Source organism: Rosa rugosa, chromosome 6, assembly GCF_958449725.1.
Source record: "Rosa rugosa chromosome 6, drRosRugo1.1, whole genome shotgun sequence".
NCBI lineage: Eukaryota > Viridiplantae > Streptophyta > Magnoliopsida > Rosales > Rosaceae > Rosa > Rosa rugosa.
Window position 1 is genome coordinate 17,197,658 of NC_084825.1, and position 25,459 is coordinate 17,223,116.

Genomic DNA, 25,459 nt, shown 5'->3' on the forward strand with positions numbered 1-25,459 from the left:
CGAGCTCAAGTCTTTCTCTCTCAACTCTTCAGCCTTTCTCTTCTCAAATCCTTTCTTCATCAATTTCAATCCTTCTCTTCTGATCTTCTCTCCCATCTAGTTGATTCAATCCCATCTTTCCTCTGAACTTTCAGATCTTCAATCTTTTCCTCCAAATCTTCAATCCTTCTTTCTCAGATCTTTTCTTCCATTTGAAGATTCGATCTCATCTTTCCTCTGAGAATCTCAGATCTCCAATCACCAGTTCAACAACTCCAATCCTTCTAACAAAATCTCCCTCAAACACTAAACCATGTATTCCTCGATTTCCACATCCTCTCACCCCATGACCCAAGAGCCACGAACTCTGCAACTAATGGAGCTCCAAACCCCGCAACAAATGGAACCACAACAACAGCAACCAACAGAGGAGGGAGGAAACACCCAAGCAGCTGGAAGTAGTGCCAACATGGATTTCTGGCGAAGCCGTACCAGGTGGATTCCTACTCCAGAACAAATAAGAATCCTCAAGGATCTTTACTACGTCAAGGGATTTAAGTGCCCAACTACAGAGCAGATTCACGAGATCTGTCTCCAGCTGAACCAGTATGGGTATGTTGAGGGTAAGAACATTTACTTTTGGTTCCAGAACGTCAGGGCTCGAGAGAAGCAGATGAATAGGTGTAATCAGGCTGCTCCAGTGCCCATGAGAACTAGTTCTCTTGGTACTGGTAGATCCATTGATCTCAATTTTGGGTCCACTGGTTCTACTGGTGCTGGTGGATCCATCGACATCAATTTTGGGCCAGCTGGTGGATCCATTGACATCAATTTTGGGTCCACTAGTTCTACTGATGATGGTAGATCTATTGATCTCAACTTTGGTTCCACCTATTCTACTGGTAATGAAGGATTTCTTGATTTAAATTTTGTTTCATATTCTTCCTCACACTTCAACACTAATACCAGTCCAACTCTTTTGGCACAACAGGAGGACAAACATCCCTGCAACAACGAGGAGGAGATCACCAGGAGGTTCAAACTCTTCCTCTGTTCCCCGTGCACGGCGAGGACGTCTTTGGTAACCTGAAGACTACTTCCGAGGAAGGTAGTGCACATGATTACTATTTCGGTGGCTCAGGCGGTTACAACCGTGGATCTCCAGTTTCTCTTGAGCTCAGCCTCAACCCATCCGGAGCTACTGATTAGGCTTAGTATAGCGTAGTTCCAATTTCCTTTTTGTAATAATAAATCAATAAGATGGTGTGCATGTTGTTTCTTCTTTTTGTTTAACCAACAACAACACCAAGGATCGAACCTTGGTCACCCAATACTATTTTCAAAACCATAAACAACTCTACTGCACACATCTTTCATAATGATGCAATAAAAACAATCACTCAAAAAGAATCCAACAATCAATTAAGTTGCACAGAGGTCTAGCTAGCATCCTCTGAGTCAAACCAAACACAAACAATTTCGTCGCTAGAATTCAGGGATTAATAAAGCTAAACACTTCCCATTCAGAAACACCTATAGAGCACCAAACTTAACACCTCTTACGCTCGTGATCTTTAGAACTAGAACACTAACATATCCTTCACTGGGCAGGAAAGTACATGTCTCAAAAGAATGCTACAAATTCGCTCCAAGTCATTATCGATAATTCATATCCTTAGTACCAAATCTAATCATGGTCATGTTTCACCTTAAAGAAGGAACATAGCCACATTCTTCTTCTTTCTCAATACAGTACCATCATGGAAAAATACTAGCTCTAATGAATCTCTACTCAAGTAAACTCTCACCTTGAACTTTCAACTCCTTAAGTTCAGTTTCATCCAATAAGGCGACATTAATATAGGTATCTAACCTGGTATCACCTCGATAACAAACTCCACCACCCTCCTTATAGATAACCTAAGTATCTCCAAATTACCTCACTACACTCAAAAATTTATATCAATCTCTTCCCAAACCACAGAGTCAAGAATCCTGTTCAATGGCTAACACCTTAACCAAGGTGAGTTCTATCAAATGGTTACATCACACAACTACCACTAAAGCACTACAAGCACTGCCATAAAAACTGTTATAAAATAAACACTACTGGCACCACCACAAGGCTGCCATATGCACAAGTCTGCTATAGACATCAGGGAAAAAACCCATACTTTTACTCATAACTTTTCCTTCTAAAAGTTCATCACGTAGTGTATATAAAATCACCACACAACCTTCTTAGTCTACACTAAGAATTCAATCTCACACAAGGTCAGCATAATTGCCTCAGAGTCACTTTAATCACGTATCACATGTCAATTACCAAAACTCCACTAAGACGTCTCTTTATAAAACAAGATATCTAATCCTTGATACGTACACCTCATCTAAACATCTGTACGTCCAACTTAAGAAGACAAAATTTATAACAATTCATACTCGTATCCACACTAGGTACGTGCATAGGTCCACACCATGTCCTCAACCAAACACTTCAACAATCAAAAGAACCTCATTTCCATAAAACAATCCTCGTTGACTTAACAGAGTTGAATCAAGAGGTTCCTATTCCTCAAGGATTGTAACTCGCGGCCACTGAACTTATTCCAATACGAACCTACAAGACAACTGTAAGGTTCTAAGTACAACCCCTTCGAATCTCCATCACCTAAGGAGTATAGTATGCTTGGCTAATACATGTATAACACTTAAAACACAGTATAAGTCAAATACAAATTCATATTAACCAAGTCAATACTATAGGGAAGGTATTCACGTTCCTAAAACGACCTAGCGGCCTAAACAACTCCCAACACTCACGCATACCCAATGACTTAGCCAATACCAAAGAGCACACGATGGGGATCCGCTGCAGACGGGCCATCACTCGGAAGGTATTGACACATCACCAAATATGCACCTTACGCTCTGATACCAAACTGTCACGCCCCGGATTTTGAATAATAAATTCAAATCCGAAACCTGAATAATTACAATTACAAAAAACCAAATCTCGAAACTTCGAGTTCATTATTACAATTCACTCTCACAATATATTATAAAGCTCAAATGAGCATAACACACCTCACAACTTACAATTGTTGTAAAACTCTAACAATTGCTCTAACCGCACGATCACCGTCCTGGTTCTCCTGTCCTGTAGGATTACCCGCTACACAATTTGAATAGTGTACCGGGAGTTGCAACAACACAAAACCCGGTAAGCTTTTTACAGCCAGTATGAGTAAACAAGAAAGAACTGTTGATTTATTAGATTTCAAGACTACCACAAACCCACGTTACTTTCTCACTCTCATATATATATATAGCCACTTATGAGTTACTCTCAATTTAGCTCATAAGATCACTCACTCTCATATATATATATAGACACTTATGAGTTACTCTCAATTTAGCTCATAAGATCACTCACTCTCATATATATATATAGACACTTATGAGTTACTCTCAAATTCGCTCATAAGATTTCCCAACATTTGGTAGACAGACTCATATATATATATAGACCCTTATGAGTTACTCTCAATTTCCCTCATAAGGTTACCATATATATATTGACACTTATGAGTTACTCTCAATTTCACTCATAAGGTCACTCCACATTTGGCAGACAGACTAGAGCTCTAACTGAACGTAACCACTCGTCCGGCCACAGACGTGATTACGATTTAATACTATTAATAACCACCAGCCCGGTACGAGAGCGTGATTCACTAATAGATGCCATGGTCACCTCGTGACCTAGTGATCTCCACAGATCACAACAATTTATTGTTCCTCAACAATAAAACTCAACACCTCTCACAATATATTGTTTCTCAACAATAAACTCAATATCTCTCACAATATATTGTTTCTCAACAATAACTCAACACAACTCCAACAATACATATTATTTCACGTAATAATATATATACAGACATTCACACAGGAATGTCTAGTAACACCAACAATAGTTCATATGATTGCAACAAAATAAAGCAATTAATTGTATTGGGTTCGTAATATGAACCACGTGAGGATTACTCACCTCGATAATCCCGCTGCGTCTTCAATTCAGCTCAAAATACGATCCACAATCGTCCACCAACTCAAACCGTCAATCACCTAGTCCAATAATGATCTTGACTTAGCCAACAACTCAAATATGTAATTAAACGACGATCCAACGCTCAGATTCAAATTAAACGATGATCCAACGGTCGGATCTGAATTTAATGATGATCCAACGGTCGGATCCTCACGGATCGCCTTTAGGATCATCCTCCAAAATTATCACGAAGATCCAACGGTCAGATCTTCCTGAATCGCCTTTACTAACATCTCCACAAAATTATATGAAAATCCGACGGTCAGATTCTCACGAATCGCCTTCCGAATCACTATTTCTCAATTATACGAAGATCCAACGGTCGGATCTTCGCCCGTGACCTCACAAGGTCACCGGGACAGTCATACGATCAACATATCCAAAATTGAAGCAAAACCGATGGTCAGATCTTCACAGATCGTAAACCGAAGATAAACGTAAAAACGTTAAATAGTAACGTCAAAACGTAAATCCACTATTTATCAACTTTTTCTAACATGACCATGTTATATATCAAAACGCTCGTATGGATGCATAGATCATCGCCTAGATAATGAAAACTCGAAATATGGTCTGATGCGCCGCCACAAGCGGTGGTCAGTGGGCGGTCAACGCGGCGGTCAACGACGGTCAACCACCTCAGATGGCAAAGTGACCAACTACAAACTGGTTCAAAATGAAAGGGTGATCGACTTCCATACCTGGAGCTAAGTCTGGTTTGGCCTAGATCGTCCTAGATCAAGCGTTGAAGTTGGATTAATCTCGTGCGTCTGATCAGATTCAGATTAAATCAGGGACGTCGAAAAAGTCAAACCATGATCTAGCGTTCTATACACAAAATCGTGATGAAAGGCTTACATGGGGATGATCAGCATGAGGAGGAGATCACGAAAATGGGGACGATCGGCCCATGCAACGCCGGAAAAGTCGTTTTCCGGTCGGGTCGGGTTCACATGGCTGGGGCGTCTTCGATCTCCATCTGGGGGCAGCGGCGGGGCAAGACGGTGGCAGGGAGCGGCTGGGCGTGCGACGGCGAGCTCGGGGAAGGCCGGGTCCGTGGCCAGAGGAGGCCGGAGGAGGGCCGTTCGGCCGGGTCGGGTCGAGCGGTTCGGCCGCGTGGGAGAGGAGAGAGGACGGAGGGTTTCGGGGGACTATTCCGCAAAATCTCCATTTTTTTGTCCTTAATGAATAAATCAGAAATTTTTCCTATTTATAGAAAATTCCCAATTTTCAAATATTCATAACTTAATCATACGAACTCCGAATAATGCGTTCCACATGTCCACGAACTCGTATCGACGAGCTCTACAACTTTCATGAAGGAAGTTTTCCCAAATTTTGAACGAATAAAAAGTCAACTTTGTTGACCCCCTAAAAACGTTCGTTTTCGAAAATAAAATCGTTCGAACTAATTCCACAACTTCTCCAAGCTTCGTACTCGCTCCTACTATCGTGAAATCATTTCTAAAAATCCACGGAAATTAATTTGGATTTTTCGGGGTATTACAGTACTGTACTATGCTACAAAGACTGATGACAACGTGCAGACACACGCTTCATTCTAATCAAGAAAATTTGCACAGGCACAAGAATATAGCTCACCTTTTCAAACCAAGGTTTGAGATCACTTTCTTTACAGTTTGGACTTTGGAATAAGATCCAAAAGTCAGTCGCTATTATATTTGACTTAGAAGATGGTAGTATGAGCAACATTGGCTATTCTCAATTGTTTTGGATCCTCGTCCCCCTTAAATTGGTGAAGGTCAACAAGGGGATTTACAGTGTGACGATCATATAGCTTGCAGTTGCAGTCCCCAAGAACTTCCCAAACTTCGTCGTCCAATGACACATTTTCAACAGGGAGGTCATCTACATTCTCTATGCCATTATAGTTAGAAGGACAGGCATCGATGAAATAATACCGCAACAATTGTGTGACTGTCAAACAACTTGAACTTCACACAATGTGAACTAGTCAGTGCAATGTCTCGAACAAATGTCCGCCATCCATGCTTGAAATGTATCGAGTGTTTGCCATAGTAAGTCACTTTAATTTTCCAATACAATTCAGGGTGGATTTCCAGCTTAAATGTATAATAGGCCGGTATGCCTTCCGCTCTCAACCGGTCACGAAATGGACCCCAAGTCAAAATCAACATGCATGAGTACGGAGATGTTACTACAATGCTACTAATAGTATGTTCATATCCAATTACCCTTCATGTAGAAGTGTAATAGAAAAAATCAGTGCACTCTTCAACATGTTCCAAAACACACTACTATATGTTGCATATGGCTAGTATTATATGAATGAGTTTTTATTGAAATTTTTTAAACATATTGTAATACCCTAGAAATTAGTTTTTAATTTTCATGTAATTTATGGAAATTATTATGTTGGTTGCTGTGCGATTAATTGTTTCGTAGGTGAATTGAAAGTGTTCGGACGAATAATTACTCAAAACGTTTTATTTTCGAGGGGTTAAGAGTTGACTTTTTATTTGTTAGTTTTCTCTGAAAACTTCCTTCAAGAAAGTCGTAGAGCATGTCGATACGAGTTCATAGACATGCAGCCCGCAAAAACTGGAGATCGTATGAAGAAGTTATAGTCAACGGAAGTTATTTTTATTTTTGGAAATTTTAGTATAAATAGGATTATTTTTTGGAGAAAAATTTCATAATTTCCTTTTTAGGAAATTTCCAGAAAATTTATCTCTCTCCCAAACCCTCGACCTGGCCGAGAAATGCTTGACCCGACCCGGACCCATTTTGCTATTTTGGAGTCTTCCAGCAGTGAAACCGCCCAAACCGGTGCGTCTCGACCTTGCTGTCTTTCCCCAGCCACTGGCTTGCTTTAATTAGCAACGTAAGCAGCAAAAAATGTAGCGGCGACTGACCTATTTGGTCCTCTCTCCTTCGGCCACTACAGCGCTTGAAACCACATGGGGTTTGAAGCTCTCTTTCTCCTGGTTTGATTCATGAAAACCTTGAAGATCGATTTGAAGTGTGGAGCAAGAAATCAAACTTTGAAGTTTAACGGCTGAGATCTTTCAAGCTTGATCTAAGTTGAATCGGCCTTAGTGCCAGTTATGAAAGTTGTTCCTCGTGTTATGATCTACAAGTCTACAAGTTGGGCGGAATTGATCCTCCAGATTTGGATGTTGGATGGGCAGCGCGTGAGCTCACGTGCAGCCGCTTGTGGCAGCGCGTCCGGCCACCTCTGGAGTGGTTTTTTGCTTCGTTATCTTGTGTTCATTGAGACGAATGTGTAGGTATGTTCAATTTTGTGTTTGCTCGATTTTCTGTCCATTTTTGTGTAGGACGAGTTCGGTTATTTCTTGTTTTGGTTCGTACAATTTTCTATCCGTGAGGATCCAACCGTTGGATCGTCATTTTGTTTGGGCGATTTGATCCTAGAAGTGTTTCGGAGACCTTGTGTTGTCTTCGTTGAAGTTTCGTCTCGATTGACGTATCCTTCTGATAAGTTCACGTGTTTCGAACTTAAAACGATTGGGTCTTTGTGTTGTATTGAGTGTGACTTTTATGTAATTAGGTGATTGACGAGGTTGTTTGAGCGGAGTTTGATGGTTATGTGCTTATCTCAAGTTGTGTGTGAAGACGCAGAGAGATTTAGAGGTGAGTAAATTTCACATTATTTTGGGTGATAAATTAGTTGTGTGATAGTTTTGGTAGAATTAATTGTTAGCTATAAAATTATATCTGTTGCAAATAAATATTAGTTTTGAAATATATGAACTTGATTGTCAACGGTTCATGGATAAGTTAAAATGAAGTTTTGTTACAAAATGATTTTCCAGTAGTGTAATTGGTGAAATTATAGTTGGTACTAGTGACATCTTTGAGTGGATGACTACATGTGTGTGTGTGTGTGTGTGTGTATCTTGGTGGAATTGTGTGATTTGTTCACTATTATTGTGCAATGTGATTTGACGAAAATAAATGAATTTGGAAAGAAAAGATGGTATTGTCAGTTTTGAGTTTTGAGTGAAGTACGTACGATTTTGGTGATGGTTTTGAGATGTGAAAATAATATTTTGAAAATGATTTTGATATTGTTTTGAGATTGTTGGACATGAGGAAACAATATTTTGAAGCGATAAGTTATATTGGGGTATTGCGTTTGATGAAATACCTCCATATTTGTTGGTTTGATATATAGTGATCTGTGTGATGATTGTGGTGCAAGGATGTGGGTTGTTGTTGAGATTGTTGATGTGGTGATTAGTGTTATCAATAGATGAAAGTGTATTGATTTTTAGTTTATTTCTGGTATTGAATTGCTTGATGTTATTTATAATCTTGTAATTTCCTGAACTAAATTATATGCAGGGATTAAACAGGTGTCATGTCATAATCTCTTTGCATAGCAGCTTGTATACCCTCATTTGACTAATTCTTATCAACCATGAAAGAATCAATGTACCCTTTAGCAATAAATGGAGCATTGCCATGATAGTTCTTTCCGGTCAACTCACTACATTTGTGCTCCATGTTTATGTTCTTTATGTAGAATGTAGGTGAAACTTTGCCCTTAACAGATGCCCAAATCCTAAATGGACAACCTTCATTTGTTGCGCACACTACCTCCACCCTTTTCCTATCATTGGTTTTAAATGTGAGCAGCTTTTTTGTCTTTACTGAGAACACTCTAATAGCATCCTTGAACACATCTGAATTTGGAAATGACATGTCAAGCTCAAATTGGGGATTTTTCATGTCTTCTTTTTGGAACTCCCTCCACTTGGACCACCTTTTCTTCTTTCTCCTTTGCCCACTTTGAAATCGTTCTTCTTCATCCTCAGTTGTTGCTAAATCAGTTCCACTATCAAACTTCTCAGAATCTTCACCTTCTCCATTCGAAATGTCACCCGCAAATCCCATTTCATTGAACTCGTGACTAGCATTAGGGTCACCATCGACATTGACCTTAAACAGAACTTCATCATCATTATCATCAAGGTCGTAGTCACTATCTACCACATTTTCAAAAGGGAAAATTTCAAGAATAGTACATGAAGTATCGACCATTCTAACCTTTCGTGAATCAACTTTCGAAACTATCAAAACGGTACATCAAGTTTAAATTTCTACCCAATTTAGGTACATGCCGTTACGGGTTCCGTTATGATGCATGCCATTGTCAAATAATTGAAGGGTAAAATAGTATTTTTAAAGTTTCCTTTCTCTCTCTCTCTCTCACCCTCTCAGACACTTTCTGACTCTAGCTCCTCTCTCTCTCTCTGTCTCCTCTTTATCTAAAGACTCAGATGCTCAGTCTCTCACTCTCTCCTAGTCTCCTCGACGGTCGACGACACCAGTACGGCGGGCCAGCGGCACCTCCTAGTCTCCTCGAATCCGGATCCGATCCGGCCCTGTCCTCGAATCTACGGCACCACCATGACGGACGGCGATGGAACGAAGCCCGCAATTTTTGATCTTCAACTGGTTCCTGGGAAAATTCCGGCGCCATTTTGATAAGCATGTGGTGAGAAAATCCTTCTACTCTTCATGCCTTATCTTCTGGTGTGATCAATTTCAAGTTTTGATTGGGTTTTGAACAATTGGTGTTTTTGGGTAGCGTCGGCTGTCGCTGAGTTCGTGGTTTCCGGCCTACGGCGACTTCATCGACGACGACAAGGGGCTAACATATGAGGGGCTGTTGCGGATGTATGACGACGGAGGCGGCGACGTAGTTCTAATGGTCGTCGGAGGAGACCTGGATGGCTAGTCCGATGGTCTCGATTGGGGTTGGGTTTGGGGGAAGGTTAGAGAGTTGGATGAGGGAGGATTGACACGTGTCGAGGAAGTGGGTGGCTTTGCAGGTGAGTTGGATATGAGAAACGGCGGCGGTGGTGGAATGATGGTAGTGGCGGGCGGCGGAGGAGAGGGAGAGGAAGAGAGTAAGGGTGAGGAGGGAGAGGAAGACGAGGGAGGCCATGAAGATGAAGAGGAATTTGGAGGGTTTGGATAGGGAGGAACATGGTTTGGAGAGTGAGGTGAAGCTGGGTTTTATGGGTTTTCGGTGATGGGTGGTCATCGAAGGGAATGGGAATTCAGCTACGGTGGTCGGCTGCAGTCAGTACGAGGGAGAGGGAGAGGGAGAGAGAGATGGGTGCTCAGTTTAGTTTTTTTTTTTTTTTTTATCATCCTTGAAAAGACGGATTTACCCTCAAAAATTTGACAAAAAACACATTAATTAACGGAGCATGTAACGGCATACACCAAAATTAGGTCGAGATTTGAAATTCATGTACCGTTTTGATAGTTTCGAAAGTTGATTCACGAAAGGTTAGAATGGCCGATACTTCATGTACTGTTCTTGAAATTTTCCCTTTTCAAAATCAGGATCATCACTATCAGATGTTTCAAGTTCTTCTTCAATGCCTTCTGCTTTAGCATAACTATTTTTCCCCATAAATCTGGTTTCATATGGTCTGAATTTCTTCTTCATCTTGCATGCTTTTTGCTTCATTCTAGGTCTCTTTCTATTTTTACCGACTACATTATCACTTGCAATTGTCTCACTAGCTTTGATATTCATAAACTGTTTTGTCAAGTGAGTAACCACATCTTTCTTATTATTTGGCCTACCTCCCTTGTTTCTCTTTCCATTTGCCTCACTTGAAACCTTTGCCCCATTTAAAGTCCATGCACAATTGTTGCTTGTCACAGTAGGGTCACCATCAATCACTTCTTCCAGGTCTTCTACCACATTGCCAATATATTTTTGGTGATCAACCTCTTTAGGAACCCCCACCCTCATCCTCTAACTCAGTTTTTTTTTTTTCCTTACACCTCCCTCAACAATGTAAATCTGCAATATCCGATTACTTGGCATAAACTTCAACATATCTAACACATCCTTGTCTTCACATATGGGTAACCAAACCTTCTCCTTGAATACTTCCAGGTTACAGAAACCAATACATAATAGGAGGTTCTCTATAACCCAAGTCTTCAGCATAGATATTCAAATCAGGTCAGGACATCTTATCAGGATCTAATCTATCAACATACACCACCTCACCTCCCTTGTACTGCCTACTACCACTACCCAACCTATAGAACCTGCCTTCATGGTGAATCTCCATTGAGAACCAATCCAAATCTGCAAATAAATAATAAAACTTTTGTTAAGATAACTGGTTTCAAAGATTTTTTTTTTTTTTTTTTTGATGAAAGACTAATGTATATATAACAAAAAGGGGGAGACAAAAGCCATACCCCAGGTACAAAGAATAAAGAGAAGATGGAACAACAACCACTTCCCAACATCAACAAAAAAGTTCAAAACTAAAATGAAAAAAGAAACAGAGAAGAAGGTCAAAACTAGACCAGTATGATTAAAAGAACCGAAATCACGGGCCTTCAAGAGCAGTAGGCAATTGTAACCAAATTTCATCTTTAAGAGGGTATCAGTACATGGATTTAAATTGGCCAAAATAAGCTAACATTCATAAGTGAGAAACCAAGCAAGTCCTAGAGAGTAACTGAAGAGCTGGACAAGGTAAGAAAAACAAGGCTGAACTGGTAGTTTAGATAGAAGCTAACTCATCATTCTCACTTAATTGTGAATTGGAGAACTTCAAAATGTTGTGTTTGCTTCACTGCTTCCAGAGATTAGAGGAACATTAGTCTTTTTATTGTTGAAAGGGATAGCGCATGATTATAGGTGGTGAAAGACTCTGTAAATACCGCCTATATCACATACCGCCAAGCATAAGCAACGACCTCATAGGTGGCCCCACGACATGGCTAGCCCAGCCTATGGCATGCATCCGGTAGACCGACACCCGAGCTACCTCGCCATGGTGGAGGTCGGCCGGTATCTTGCCAGGAGGCCACTCTCCCATGCTCTCCAAAAGGCTTCAAGAGAAGCAAATATGTGTATTATTATCCCACATCGGAAATATAGAATAGGATGAGACTTCCTTTAGCTATAAGAGGAAGTCCTCCCCTTCTTGGAAAGGGATGGGATCCATGATCCCCACACTTGTATATTACAAAAGCTACTTGGCCTCACTCATAGTGAAATCTCTAAGTAGACGTAGCCTTGCTTTAAGGGCAAGGTGAACCACTATACATGCTTGTGTCACTCTCTCTCTCCATCATGATCCATACTTAGTTCCCGTATTCTCACACAGAAACAGACTCCAAGTCAAGTTCATTAAGAAATCAATAAAGAATTTCATAAGAAGATGAAATAGACCTCTTTCTTTAACAGATTCTCAAAGAAACTTCTTCATCCTCTCTCATCTTTCCTCACTTCTCTCCACCTACTCTCGTTTTCTCCCGAGTTAGCCCCATCCCCAAATCCTCTCTTTTTTTCCCTTTTTCTTTCTTCCACCGCCTCCCTTTCTCACTCTTTGTCCTCTTTCTTTGACACTTAAGCCATAAGGCAATAAAATAATAAACAAAGAAATTGCAATAGTTCTCAAGCCATAATCCAAACATTAGACGATTAGGTCATATCCACAACATATATCAAACAAGAAAAAAAAATTATGTAAAGATTACAGATTGGAATAGAATATTACTTTTCGAGAGAAGACAGAGACAAACAAAAGAATAAAGCAAAGACAAGCAATTCTTAGTTTTATGATAGCTAAATTTATAAGCTATTGATTTTCCTTATTCACACTTAAGATTGTCAATTGTAGCAAGGGTAAACAAGGGTCTTTCCCGCAGAGGACTAAGGTTATAACTACTCAAAACAATGTCACAAAAGTGACCACTGTTCCTAGCGAACAGCAATCGAAAATATAATTAAAAACCTAATCTAAACTATTCAGAAAAATATGAAAATTTACAGTAACGTACTAGACACACAGGGCGTCCAGCATACAAAATTTGGTGATTTTTGAAACTGATTTACTATATTAAAAAAATATATAAAGGTAGAGTACAGAAGCTGAAAATAACAAAACTGGTTTGATTTTAGAAAACAATGAGAATAAAGCTAGTTAGGGAAGATACATCCACACCCGACAATCACACACACGATTATTTGTTCAATCTTAATTCAATTAATCTAGATGAAGATGCTCAGGTTGGCTCGGTACGCTTGAACACAACCTATTACCCTTTCTTACTTCGTACGCTAGGCAGGAAGTGCTCTACACCTAGACTATTCCCAAGCAATGCAACCTAAAGGTACGCTTATTAGATTAAACATGCAGAGATCATTAAGGTCTAAAAGAGTTTGAGACATCACTAGGCATCGCAATAAACTTAGCGCCTTGCTAAACCTAGGACTTACTTTACTTGATAGTGAAAACTAACAATTGCTTCTCTAGAAGGTTTGAGGAGTCCAACTATTGACACAAGCATCAAACAATCAAAGCGGTAGAATCCTAACATGCATACTAAGCGTGCACTCAAAGCATACAAGCAAGCATTCATCAATGAAAAAGTAGTAAACAAAAGTCTTATCTTGGATTAAAAGAAAATAACATCAAAAGTCAAATCATCTTGTAGTTCATGTCTAGGGGCTTCAAGCAGCCCCCTAACTAATAAAAACTAGCTAAACATAGAAGAAATAAAACTAACTAAAGAAGGGGAGGAAGAGAGAGCGAGAGAGAGCTGCTGCAGATTGATCTCCTTTTATATGCTTAGAGGTTGCCTTCATCTTTCTTGTTGTGTAGGAAATCCAAAACTTAAAAGAATTAGGGTTCACGTGCTTAGGTGGAGTTTTCCTATTGGCTCTTGAACTTGATGACTTATTCCAACCATTCACATCATGCCATTTGTCCATATTAAGCTGAAATATGAAGCACAAACTCGTCCTCGGGCTTCTCGGTGTGATTTGGGCCTCGAAACATAAATTCCCGTCCAACCTCATATTCACGCGCAGTCTGACCTTTTTGTACTAAATCGGCCATAAATTCTTCTAGAAAAATGATATTGATGAGCTGTAAAAAGATTCGGAAACTAGACATCTAAGGCTTTCCATCAATATAAAGATCATCCTCTGGATCGTTGTGAGATGGTCTCAGTGATCTGTCGAAGTTGACTGATCTGCACAGGCAGATTTGCTGATTTCGCCTTTCAATTTCTCTTTTACTTCTTTTCTCCTTCTTTGCTCCAAGATACCTATAAGACAAATAAACAATGTAAATAACTAGAAAATACACTAAACTAACAAAGAAAGTATAGAGATTAACGTTATTAATATCACATAATTATGCTCCTATCATTTTACTAGTGCAACAACAGTAATCGACCTCATAGAGGTGTTGAAAACCTTGTTTAGAGAGGAACCCCTAACCCCAATCCCAAATTCCATCCTCTTAAAACACTAACCCCAATCCCAATTTCAATCATTTTAAAACCCTAACTCAGGAGGATTCACATATCATTTAATTGAGATGTCATTATCCAGATATATACTTCAAATTCGGCCAAAATCAGTTTGTGTCTAATACGGGCTCCAAAATCTGATTTTTATCCATCTTTTCTTGTTAAAAACGATTCCCAATCCATATCACCTTTGTATAGGATGTTTTGGACTTCTTCTAGATGCTTCTTGAATGTTCTTGGGCTCTCCTAGTCCACTCAGGTATCCTAGTGTCATCAGGACTCCTCATGTCTTCAGGACTCCTAGTCGAACAAGGACTCTTCACATGTAATGTTCTTGAACCTTCTGGAATCTTCTTTGCTTTCCTAGTTCAACTGGAACTCCTTGTGTCATTAGGATTCCTTTTCCTGACAGGAGTAGGTTTCCTAGTCCAACTAGGACTCTGCATTTTTAGCCATGTTTCTTCATTTCTCCGAACATGTTTCCTAGTTGACCCAAGATTCCTACTTTGACTGGGATTCCTAGTCGGACCACGAATTCCTCGTTGGACCATGTGTACTCCATTTCTTCATTCCAGCTCATTTATGCATCTCTTGTGCCTTCTACTTGTCATTTCCAACGTCTCACATCCTTCTCAGGTGCCTTTAAGCTCATTTCCTTGTCATTTATTCCAATGTACCTAGAAAATAGAAACTAAATGAAAAATGATTAAGTAAAGGAAATAACTAAGCAAAATATGGGGAGTTAAATATTAAAACGTCGCATTAATATGCTCCTTTCATTTTTGATAGGATAGCGTTGTATACCTTGATTGCATGATTCAATAGGCTTAGTAATGGTGCGTTCATCTTACTTAAGTAATTAAGGAAAGTAAAATAAGGACAATGATTGCGTTATGACTTGTTCTTTATTGATTTCTCTATGTCTTAGTAATTGGAATTAGGTTGCATATATGTAATTGGTTTGATCATCTATGGTGGGGGATTTCTCATGCCTTTAACGTTTTCTCCATCTAATTTTCTAAACGTTAAATCGTTTTTGTTTTATTTTAATCTTGCGTTTCAAAACCTAAACACCCCCTTGATTTCTTAAATTCTGTTTTTATTTTCTGTACTTTTTGTATTTTCATGGTTTTGTTTTAAGTGTTAGTTTTATTTTAGGTTTTGAGTTTTAGAGTTAGAGTTTGTTTAGGATTCTAATTTGTTTTCTAGTTTGATTTGATTTCCTAGTTCATGTCTAGTTAGTATTTGTGTTCTGTTTGGATTAGGATTCCTAGTCAGTTTCTGTTTTCAATTCCTAGTTTGTAAACTTTGTATTAGTTCAGGATTCTTTTAATATTCATTGTATATATAAATGTGTGTATCTTGTTTTGGTTGAATGCATGTTTACCATCAACCCCTTACTTGAACAATCCCTACTTATTCTATACTAACAATTACATTTGCAGGGTTAAATAACGCTTGTTTTTAGCGTATCACTGCTCTTCTTGATAAGATGTGGAAATTAAACTTAACCCCTAAAATTAAAATTTCTCTTGGATGATGATTAGAATAGACTCAAAACAAGAGATAGACTATCAGGGCACGTTTACTTACTTGGAATGAGAGGGAATGATTACGGGGTAAAACTATTCATACGTTTACTAACACATAAATGAATCGGAATGATTCCGGATAAAAGCATTCCTGTGTTTACTAACACATGAAAGAATCGGAATGGGTGTAGGTCCCATCTCTTTATAAGGAATCGATTCCTGAATACTCAGGAATTTGATTACGAAGGGGAGAGATGGGTTTAGGAATCAACTCCTCCGGAATCAATACCGATTCATTTCTTCTCCCATTCCAGTTGTCTCCGATTCATGATTATTTTCCATTCTAAGTAAGTAAACGTGTCATCAATATATAACCCCAATATTTCTCCTCTATATCCTTCTTCCAATATTCATAATGAAATTATGGATGACCTTTTTATGAACATTGAATGGTCTTAAAGTGCCTAACCTTAGATCGTTCCATAGGAGCTAAGATCATTTTGTGGCATTTTCCAGAGGAGATGAGTGCCAATTGATGTTAAAGCCAAATGGCGTCACCAGCATTCACTGGCGGACCTCGCATAAGGCAAGTGGGGGCTGCCGCCCACACTGCATCATCATATACACACTGATATATATAGAAGCTCTGGACAATTTTATGCATTTGAAAGTGTATTATGCAGCTTTTGCCCCCACAAGTGTCATGATTTTGATGATTTCATGCATGTTTAATCTAATATCATAAAAATTTCTCCTTATTTTCATATGTTTTATGCATAAATTGTTTTTTGGAAATGGGTGGACAAGAATTTCAGTTTTCGTTAGCTATTACGGTTTAAATTCGCCCCCGCATAACTAATTTTCTAGGTCCGTCACTGCCAGCATTAGTATAGATCAGTTTTTAATTTATTATTATTTTTTTTTATAGTGTAGTTCAAATATTTTTTTTTTTTTTTTGGGATAAATAGTGTAGTTCAATTTGGATAGTTGGAAATCTGCATTGCTAGAGACAATGCTACTGAGAAGCTACTGAAATATTTAAATATTTAATAATCAAATCTAGCTAAACACATAAATTCTAAAACTTTTGAGACTTAAAATCCCTCTCAATTCTTTTCACCAACGAACAAGAGAATTCTTAGAGAAGCCACTCAACAGAGCAATTACTGCCAATGCGAGTTTGGCCTTGGCTGCTTTGAATACAAGAAAGTAGAAGGGACAATAAAAATAAAAAATGAAATCTCTATATACACACACATACGACATAGAATATCGTCATAAATAACAAATTACATACCATCAGATAGATTATGTGTATGCCACATGTGCATAGTTATACTTTCCAAATAAAAATGGAATTGTACAGATTCTAGATCCTTCCTTCCCAGTAACATTTATATTTCCTGCCTTTAAAAACCAGGAGCTGACCGAGACCACTCCTCTTTCTCTCGCCGTGTATTCATCTTCTTCTCTTTGCAACAACAAATCTCATCTTGCGCAACATCGGTTAGTTCTCTATCTAAATTCCAATTCTGGGTTTTGGGTTTGTTTTCTTCAGAAATTTTAGTTTAATTTTTTATCAAAGGTGCGTGAGAGAAAATGTTTGGGAGAGCTCCAAAGAAAAGCGACAACACCAAGTACTATGAGATCCTTGGAGTGCCTAAGAACGCGTCGCAGGATGATCTGAAGAAGGCTTACAGAAAAGCAGCCATCAAGAACCATCCTGATAAGGGTGGGGATCCAGAGAAGGTGAGAAATCTCAAATCTCTTGGTTTACATCTGCCAAGGCTACATAGGAATGATGTTGTTGTTGTTGTTGATCGTGAAACATTTATGGGTTTGTGATATGTTGTTCTTGTTTTGAGTAATTTTTAGTTTAAAGAGTTGGCCCAAGCATACGAGGTTCTGAGTGATCCAGAGAAACGGGAAGTGTATGACCAATATGGCGAGGATGCACTCAAGGAAGGAATGGGTGCCGGAGGCGGCGGCCACGACCCATTTGATATATTCCAGTCCTTCTTTGGTGGCAACCCATTTGGCGGTGAGGATTTTTTCACTGTGTGAAAGAGAGCTCTTTGTGTTTGCGTAATCTGGAATTCAGTGTGTGTGTTAATGCTCTATGTGCCCAGGAGGTGGCAGCAGCAGAGGCCGTAGGCAGAGAAGGGGAGAGGATGTGATCCATCCCCTTAAAGTTTCTCTGGAAGATCTATATAATGGGACATCCAAGAAGCTGTCTCTCTCTCGTAACAAAATCTGTGCCAACTGCAAGGGGTTAGTAATTGATAATATAAATTGGATGATCATATCTTTTGTTTTGTTTTGTTTCAGTAGTTTATGTTTCTGATATGTGGAGTTAATGAAATGATGCAGTAAAGGGTCAAAATCAGGGGCATCAATGAAGTGTCCTGGTTGCCAAGGGTCTGGAATGAAAGTCTCTATTAGACATCTTGGACCTTCCATGATCCAGCAAATGCAGCATCCATGCAATGAGTGCAAGGGTACAGGTGAAACCATTAATGACAAGGATCGCTGTCCGCAATGTAAGGGTGAGAAAGTTGTTCAGGAAAAGAAAGTATTGGAAGTCCATGTGGAGAAGGGAATGCAAAATGGACAGAGAATCACATTCCCTGGTGAAGCTGATGAAGCGGTAGGTCAACATCCTCTCTCATATATGTTTGTTATAGTGGAATTTTAAAATGTTCGTTTTATTGTTAACTTCCTAGGGATGATTTAGAACTTCTATATGTCAGTTCTCTATTATATGTTCTTGAATTTATTTATTTATTATTATTTTTTGCAGCCTGACACCATCACAGGAGATATTGTTTTTGTCCTGCAACAAAAGGAACACCCTAAGTTTAAGCGAAAGGGTGATGACCTATTCTACGAACATACACTGTCCCTTATGGAGGCACTCTGTGGCTTCCAATTTATCTTCAGGCATTTAGATGGCAGGCAACTCCTCATCAAATCTCATCCTGGAGAAGTTGTCAAGCCTGGTAAGTTACATCTGTTCTCTTCTCATTTTTGTGACTAGTTTTGTCCTTGTCACCTCAAAAGTGTGTGCGTTTGGTTACTCGGTGGGTTATGAAATATTGTCAAATTCGTCCTAATCTGTAAGATGTGATGTGTAATACTTTTGGTAGGTGTTTCATCAAAATAGGATAGGACATGTTGACCTGGACCAATGCGGAATGGTGGATTGCTTTTGGAGGTTGTTGAGTTCCATCCATTTAGGGAGGTCATTTTTTTCTTCTACGATTAGAGGAATTGCATGCTGGACTCAATATCCGTTTCAATCATCTGAATCGCTCGGATTTTAGACTTCCATTCATTAATTGACTATGTTTGCAAACCTATCAGCCAAATGGGACGTGATTTAGCGATTAGGGGTTAGTGTTGAACAGATCTTCGGAGTCCTCTGTAGTTATGTTACTGATTCTCTACTTGGCTTAAAGTTTGCACTGATAATCTTTTAGCATAGCCATAAAGGCAATGGTTTGGATCAGTAGAAGGGGACACAGGCAATCATTTAGGGAGCCTTTGGTGGAAGATATACAAGTATATGTGAATATAAAAGACCAAAAGTTATGAGCTTTGTTTTCGGGTATAGGGTTTAGAAGACCCAAGTATATGGATTTCACAATGAAAAAAATGGTTTTAAGGGGATATGGTAAAAAAGGAATCAAAGTACATGCTGTCTCTCAAATCTGCCTTTAATTTTGGATGTTTAATGTCTTCTGCTATTTTAATGAGTGTTTTCAATTATTTTGATACTTGAGATCACCCTTGTGAAAGTTATGTTTTTGAGTTTTTCTTTTTCTTTGGTCATTATTTGAAATTTAACAGCTTGGGTTGCTATAGGATTTGAGTGCGATGATAGTTTGGTATTTTCAACTTGGTGGTTTATTTTTGGTGTATCAGATCAATTCAAGGCTATAAATGATGAAGGCATGCCGATGTACCAGAGGCCATTTATGAAGGGTAAACTATATATACATTTCACTGTGGAGTTCCCAGATTCATTGAAGCCAGAACAGTGCAAGGCCTTGGAAGCAGTGCTGCCGAGGAGTTCTGCCCAGCTTACTGACATGGAACTAGATGAGTGTGAGGAGACTACACTGCATGATGTCAACATAGAAGAGGAAATGCGTCGCAAACAAGCACAGCAGTCTCAAGAGGCATACGACGAGGATGAGGATATGCATGGTGGTGCCCAGAGGGTCCAATGCGCTCAACAATGATTTGAGCGACTTCTTATATCCTTTGAGAAAATAAAAGTTATTAGGCGTTGGGAGTCTTTTCTATGTAGTTTGTCTTGGTGTTTATTTCCAGTTTGGGTTTATGATCCCAACAATTGGGGATTTAAAGACTAGCTATTAAGAACATGATCCTTATTCTAGTTCATCTGAACTGAATATATATATATATATATTTCCGCCGATAATTTTGTATCTGTCGACTGTCCAGTTGGTTAGAATAAAGCTTTAAAATGTGTACTCTAGAAACGATAAAAACACAATGAACGTGAATGGTATGGTGGAGAGAAATGTTGGACCAAATCGTATCTGTAATGTCAGCTGCGGATATAATCGTTGCTATGAAGAACGATGACACTAGTCACAGAGCATATTGGTTACGACCCTCTCTAAAACGAAGTGAAAGCTGATCTCTGGGACTGTCCCTGTATTTTCATCGGGGACTTTTAACCAGCTTTAGATGGTAATCGGAAAAGAGCTCAAGTCTGGGAGGGTCGTCGGCTGCCTTATATGCTCATCTCTCTCTGCAAGGAACTGGTAGGGATTCATGTTTTCTTCATGCATATTGATGGGGAATGTTTTTCCCAATTTATCCTCTTGGGAGGCTAAGAGGTATGTTAGGTACTCGGATTTAAATCAAGTGCAGGGTGAGATGAGCAGACGGTATATCTAGTGGCCTCATCCTATGGGACTTTAGAAGTAACATATCCTTGCTCCCAGTTTGCCATTCCTTGAATGCAACTCTAATTTGTTTGATAAAGACAAACCGAAGAATCAAGCTATCAATATAAGCAATACGCATGCACTATCAGTCAATTTTAGGACGAAGTGGCTGTTAGTTCTCGCCAAGGATAAGATCCAAATCTAGGTAGCTGCACCCCAACGATACCTGATTCCTTAATTCCTTCATTCGACCCTGCTACAAATTCAATCTCTTCAGGTCTACGTTGACCGATTTGCTTATCGAAATTGACCATTTTAGTTTTTATGATCTCTGCTATGTCATTATCCCATCCATGATTATCCCATTCCTCAGCCTTTTGCCTTGTTTCTAACTCATATATACACTTTCTTATGTCTGCTTTTTCTGATCTTGGCTCCTCTCAATCTAGTTTCTTTACACCACAATCCATACTTGACATATATTCTCAAACATGAGCATTATAAGTGGATTAGCTTATGTTCTTGTGATACTAATTATACTTCTCTCCCTTGCTTCCTACTTCTGCTCTAAACGCGCACACTTATCCGCAGACACATTTGATCATTCCTCCTCATCTATAGCCGGGGACCAAGCCAGCAGTAGTGAACAAGCAGGAGGAGCTGGACTTGATGAAGCCACTATAACTAGTTACCCAAAGCTTGCTTATTCCAAAGTAAAGCTCCAATATGGAAACTCAACAGCTTGTTGCTGCTCTATTTGTTTGGCTGATTACAAGGAAACCGATATGCTCTTGGTGTTGCCTCATTGCGGTCATCTCTTCCATGTCAAGTGTGTGTATCCATGGCTTCGGCTTCATGCTACATGCCCAATATGCAGGAACTCGCCTTCTCCCCCTTCTCTTTGTATTTCTTGTAGTCAAATAACCCCCTTGCCTAACGCTTCAGGGGTAATTAGCACATAGATATGTAAAACTTATTTGTACAGAATTCTTATACAGAGGATTCTCTGTTTTCATTGATTCCAAGAAACCAAAATTCGTTCAATAAATTAATTAAGTAATGGTATACTACAAATAATTTGAGTACTATCTTTAGAAAGAATAGGCTCAATGTGAATGGAGTAACTGTAACAAGAGGTTTAAATTTGACAACTAGATTTGTTAAACATGTATATGATAACAATTAATAATAAATTAATGGAAAATCAATGCTATTATTTGAAAGAACATGCAGATATAGTGTTCAATCCATAATCTAAAACAGAAAATATAGATCATTCACTCTAGCAGCTAGTCTAGTGAAAATGTTTGTCTAACTCATCAATGAGTTTGTTAATTGGATGACCAAAAAACAAACGCCACCGAGCCAAAGATTCCATGAAGAACACCAAGCATCATTCCTTTATGTAGCATTGATGCTGCAGATTTCACAGGAGGATAAGTCTTAGGGGAGGAACCATTATACCCTAATGGGGATGGAGCTCCTGCTGGAGTTATAACTTGTGCTGCAGGAGGCTGAGACCTATTCGGACTAACCGAAGATGGAGGAACTGCAGCAGGAAGTGGAGAAACTGAAGGGGGCGGTGTTGGAGCACTTGGTGGTTGATTAACGGGGCAGGCGCACTCGTGAACAGAAATGGAAATCTTCTGCCCTAAACTACAGTAGTTTGAGACGTTAGTAATGAAATATAAGACACCTTTTTCCAACAATGTGAAATTTGCTGGACCGTTGTTGAAGATTTTAAAGGGTCTGTAAGCTGTGCAGCTCTCGTAGTCTTGCTTTGTCACTTGCACCACATTCGAAAGCCCCCCTTGAAAGTTAAAAACTGCAACTCCCCACTCAGCAGATTCAGTTTAATCCATCAAAATGTAAAACGATCAATCATTTAATTTGTACATACACTAGCAAGTAAACAATGTACATAAATTCTATCAGATAAAATATACATACCGAGAGTGTCGCCGATCTTGAAGAAATGAGAATTGGACCAGTTGGCGTAGTAATCCGGTTGGGGAGGGATGGACCAACACACTGGGTCTCCCACTCCCACCGAGTAAGCTACACCACTAGGAGTGCAACCATACGAAAGAATCGCCATTATCACCACCCCTAACATCACAATAACTAATGTAACCATTGAAACCCTGGTCATTGTTGAACTAATTAAGATCCAAATATAGAGTGTTGTCTACGGTTATAATAAGATCGATGGGGTTCTAGCTAGCAAATGCAGTGAACTAAGAGGAACTAGGAGACTAACATGTAACGATCTAATTTATAAGAGGTGAAAGTGGATTAGAAAATGGTAGGTTATGCTTTCCATATTCTAACGTTCATATAAATGCCTAGCATATAAAAGCGCTGACTTTTACTTAATTCGATACTGCATGTTGAAATGCTCTAGTGCCCACTAATTTTCCATTTTCGATTGGTTGATGTTTTAGTAGGAGTTTTGACGGTTACATTGCTTTTAAAAGTAGCGTAATTTATGGTCATTGTCTTCACAGTTACACTGCTTTTATTTTATATTTAATCGGCTATAATTGGTAACTTATGGACTCATAAGAATTGCACTATAAATGTTGGAAGTGGAAAACAGCTTCAAATTCAATGCCATAGTTTTTATTTTTTTTATATGTAATTAATGTTTTAATATAAGTTGGCATTCATTTAAGGACTAAATTCATTTAGTCCCTCGAACTTTAGGGCTAAAATCACTTTGATCCCTGACTTTTTTTTTTAATCACGATGGTCCCTGCACTTTCAAATTACATCAACTTAGTCCAAAATTTGACTTTGACTCGAAACATGACGTCATACGCTGATGTGAAACGGACATGAGGCCCCACTTTGCAAATTTTAAACTCCCACAAAGGGTAAAATAGACATTTCCAATTTAATCTAATTTTTTTTATTTTTACCAAAATTTATTCTAATTTCTAATTTTCTTTCTTTTTCTCCCTTCTAACTTTACCTCTCTCTCAGATCTCCCAAGCCTAAAAGCCAAATCGATCCAACACACGCCCTCCTCCACCACGTCCTCCATCGCATCCGAACTCCAACGCCGATACCATCATCTTTCATGATCAAACCATGCACCTGCCTGCCAAATCAGAGATACAAAACACTAGCACAAGCAGAAAGAACCGAAACCAATGTCAGTGAATTCGGATTTTCACCTCTACATGCTCTCATTTTCTTAAACACATCCAACACCACCCTTGGTGAGGCATTTCGTCGAACACCTTGAGTGCATCGTCCATGAGGTTGAGCTTCATGGAAGCGTCCGTGAGAGCGGTGACAGCGGAGACGTCGGAGAAGAACCCGGTTTTCAGGAGATGGGTGTGGACCATTTGGACTTGAGGGGCTGATCGGAGCTTGGCACAGGCTTTGAGAATAGGAGGAAATGTGAATTTGTGAGGGGGGAAAGAAGCAGAGTGGTCTTGGCATAGGGTCTCAGATGCTACAACGCCTCCTATGAATGCCCACCAAGAACCAAGCTTCATATCAAACATCATCTTCTATTTCAAGCAGTCCATAGCCACCACCAACAGAGTTAAAATTGCGAAGAAAGTCTGAGCTTTGATGCAAAAATCACAACCCAAACTAAGTACACATGAACTTAACTCATTCAGTTCAAAAGATCACACCTTTGATTGACCTAGGGCCCGAAGTCAAACCTGGGTTCCGGGTTGCATGTAGGGCTGGTCAAAGTCCGACCCCGGCAGCTGCGGGCCATGTGCCTCCGGGTAAAACTGAGCCTCGGAGCTCGTGGGCAGCGAAGAAGGCAGCTCCTTTAAGTCCTGATTATTCAACCACCACAGGTGGTCGAGTTGGTAAGAGCCTCCAGGTGTGGAACCCCCACACCCGGGTTCGAATCCCGCCGACGCTTATTGGAGTTAAATCCCAATATATTCTTGGTGGCCAGGGGGGAGGAAGCGTTCTGACAAGATCTCCCGAGCACGGATTAGTCTCTGGGCCTAGGAAGCCTTTGAGAACACCGTGTGATTGACAAATCAAAAAAAAAAAAAAAAAAAAGTCCTGATTATTCAACACAACAAAAACGACGCCGTTCTCCTCCGCCTTCCCAATGCCGCATCGCTGCCCTTATCGGCGCCCCAGAGCCCGTCGATTCCCATCCCCGGCATCATCATCATCGTTGTCGGCTTCATCCCCAATTCCACTCTCAAGACCTCCGTTAGGTCTGAGACCTCGAGCAGAGTAAGCCCCGATCTCGTCCGTGATCGCTGAAACCTTCTAGGTGGGGCTGGTCTTTTCTCCAGCGCGGCGGTGGTGTAACTGGCGGCGAAATGGGAGGAGACATAGGATCTTGATTGGAGATTAGGGTTCTGGAGGAGAATTTTGAATTGAGAAGAAGAAGAAATCGGAGTAGGAAGAGGGTTGGAAGAAAGGAAGAAGACAAAAAGGAATAGAATCAGGGAAAGGAAGAAAGAAAAAGAAAAAAAAAATCTGAAGAAGTAGGGGCAGTTTGGACTTTTCGTTCAAATTGAGGGTCAGAGTCTGAAAGGTGGGACCCCATGTCGGTTCCACGTCAGCGTATGACGTCATGTTTCGAGTCAAAGTCAAATTTT

General features: G+C 39.6%; 2 protein-coding genes across 2 annotated transcripts; both read left to right on the plus strand.

Moving 5' to 3' along the window:
- The first annotated feature begins 611 nt into the window (after positions 1 to 611).
- On the plus strand, positions 612 to 3,393 carry LOC133718651 (uncharacterized). The gene is made up of 2 exons (XM_062145517.1): positions 612 to 881; positions 971 to 3,393. The coding sequence occupies exons 1-2, from the start codon at positions 653 to 655 to the stop codon at positions 1,186 to 1,188; spliced, it is 447 nt and encodes a 148-aa protein (XP_062001501.1). The 5' UTR covers positions 612 to 652; the 3' UTR covers positions 1,189 to 3,393.
- A 13,920-nt stretch (positions 3,394 to 17,313) lies between these two features.
- Positions 17,314 to 20,401, plus strand: LOC133714799 (dnaJ protein homolog). The gene is made up of 7 exons (XM_062141055.1): positions 17,314 to 17,451; positions 17,531 to 17,694; positions 17,821 to 17,986; positions 18,075 to 18,216; positions 18,316 to 18,592; positions 18,746 to 18,944; positions 19,870 to 20,401. Exons 2-7 carry the CDS (start codon positions 17,545 to 17,547, stop codon positions 20,187 to 20,189), a joined length of 1,254 nt encoding a protein of 417 aa, XP_061997039.1. The 5' UTR covers positions 17,314 to 17,451; positions 17,531 to 17,544; the 3' UTR covers positions 20,190 to 20,401.
- The last annotated feature ends 5,058 nt before the right edge of the window (positions 20,402 to 25,459 follow it).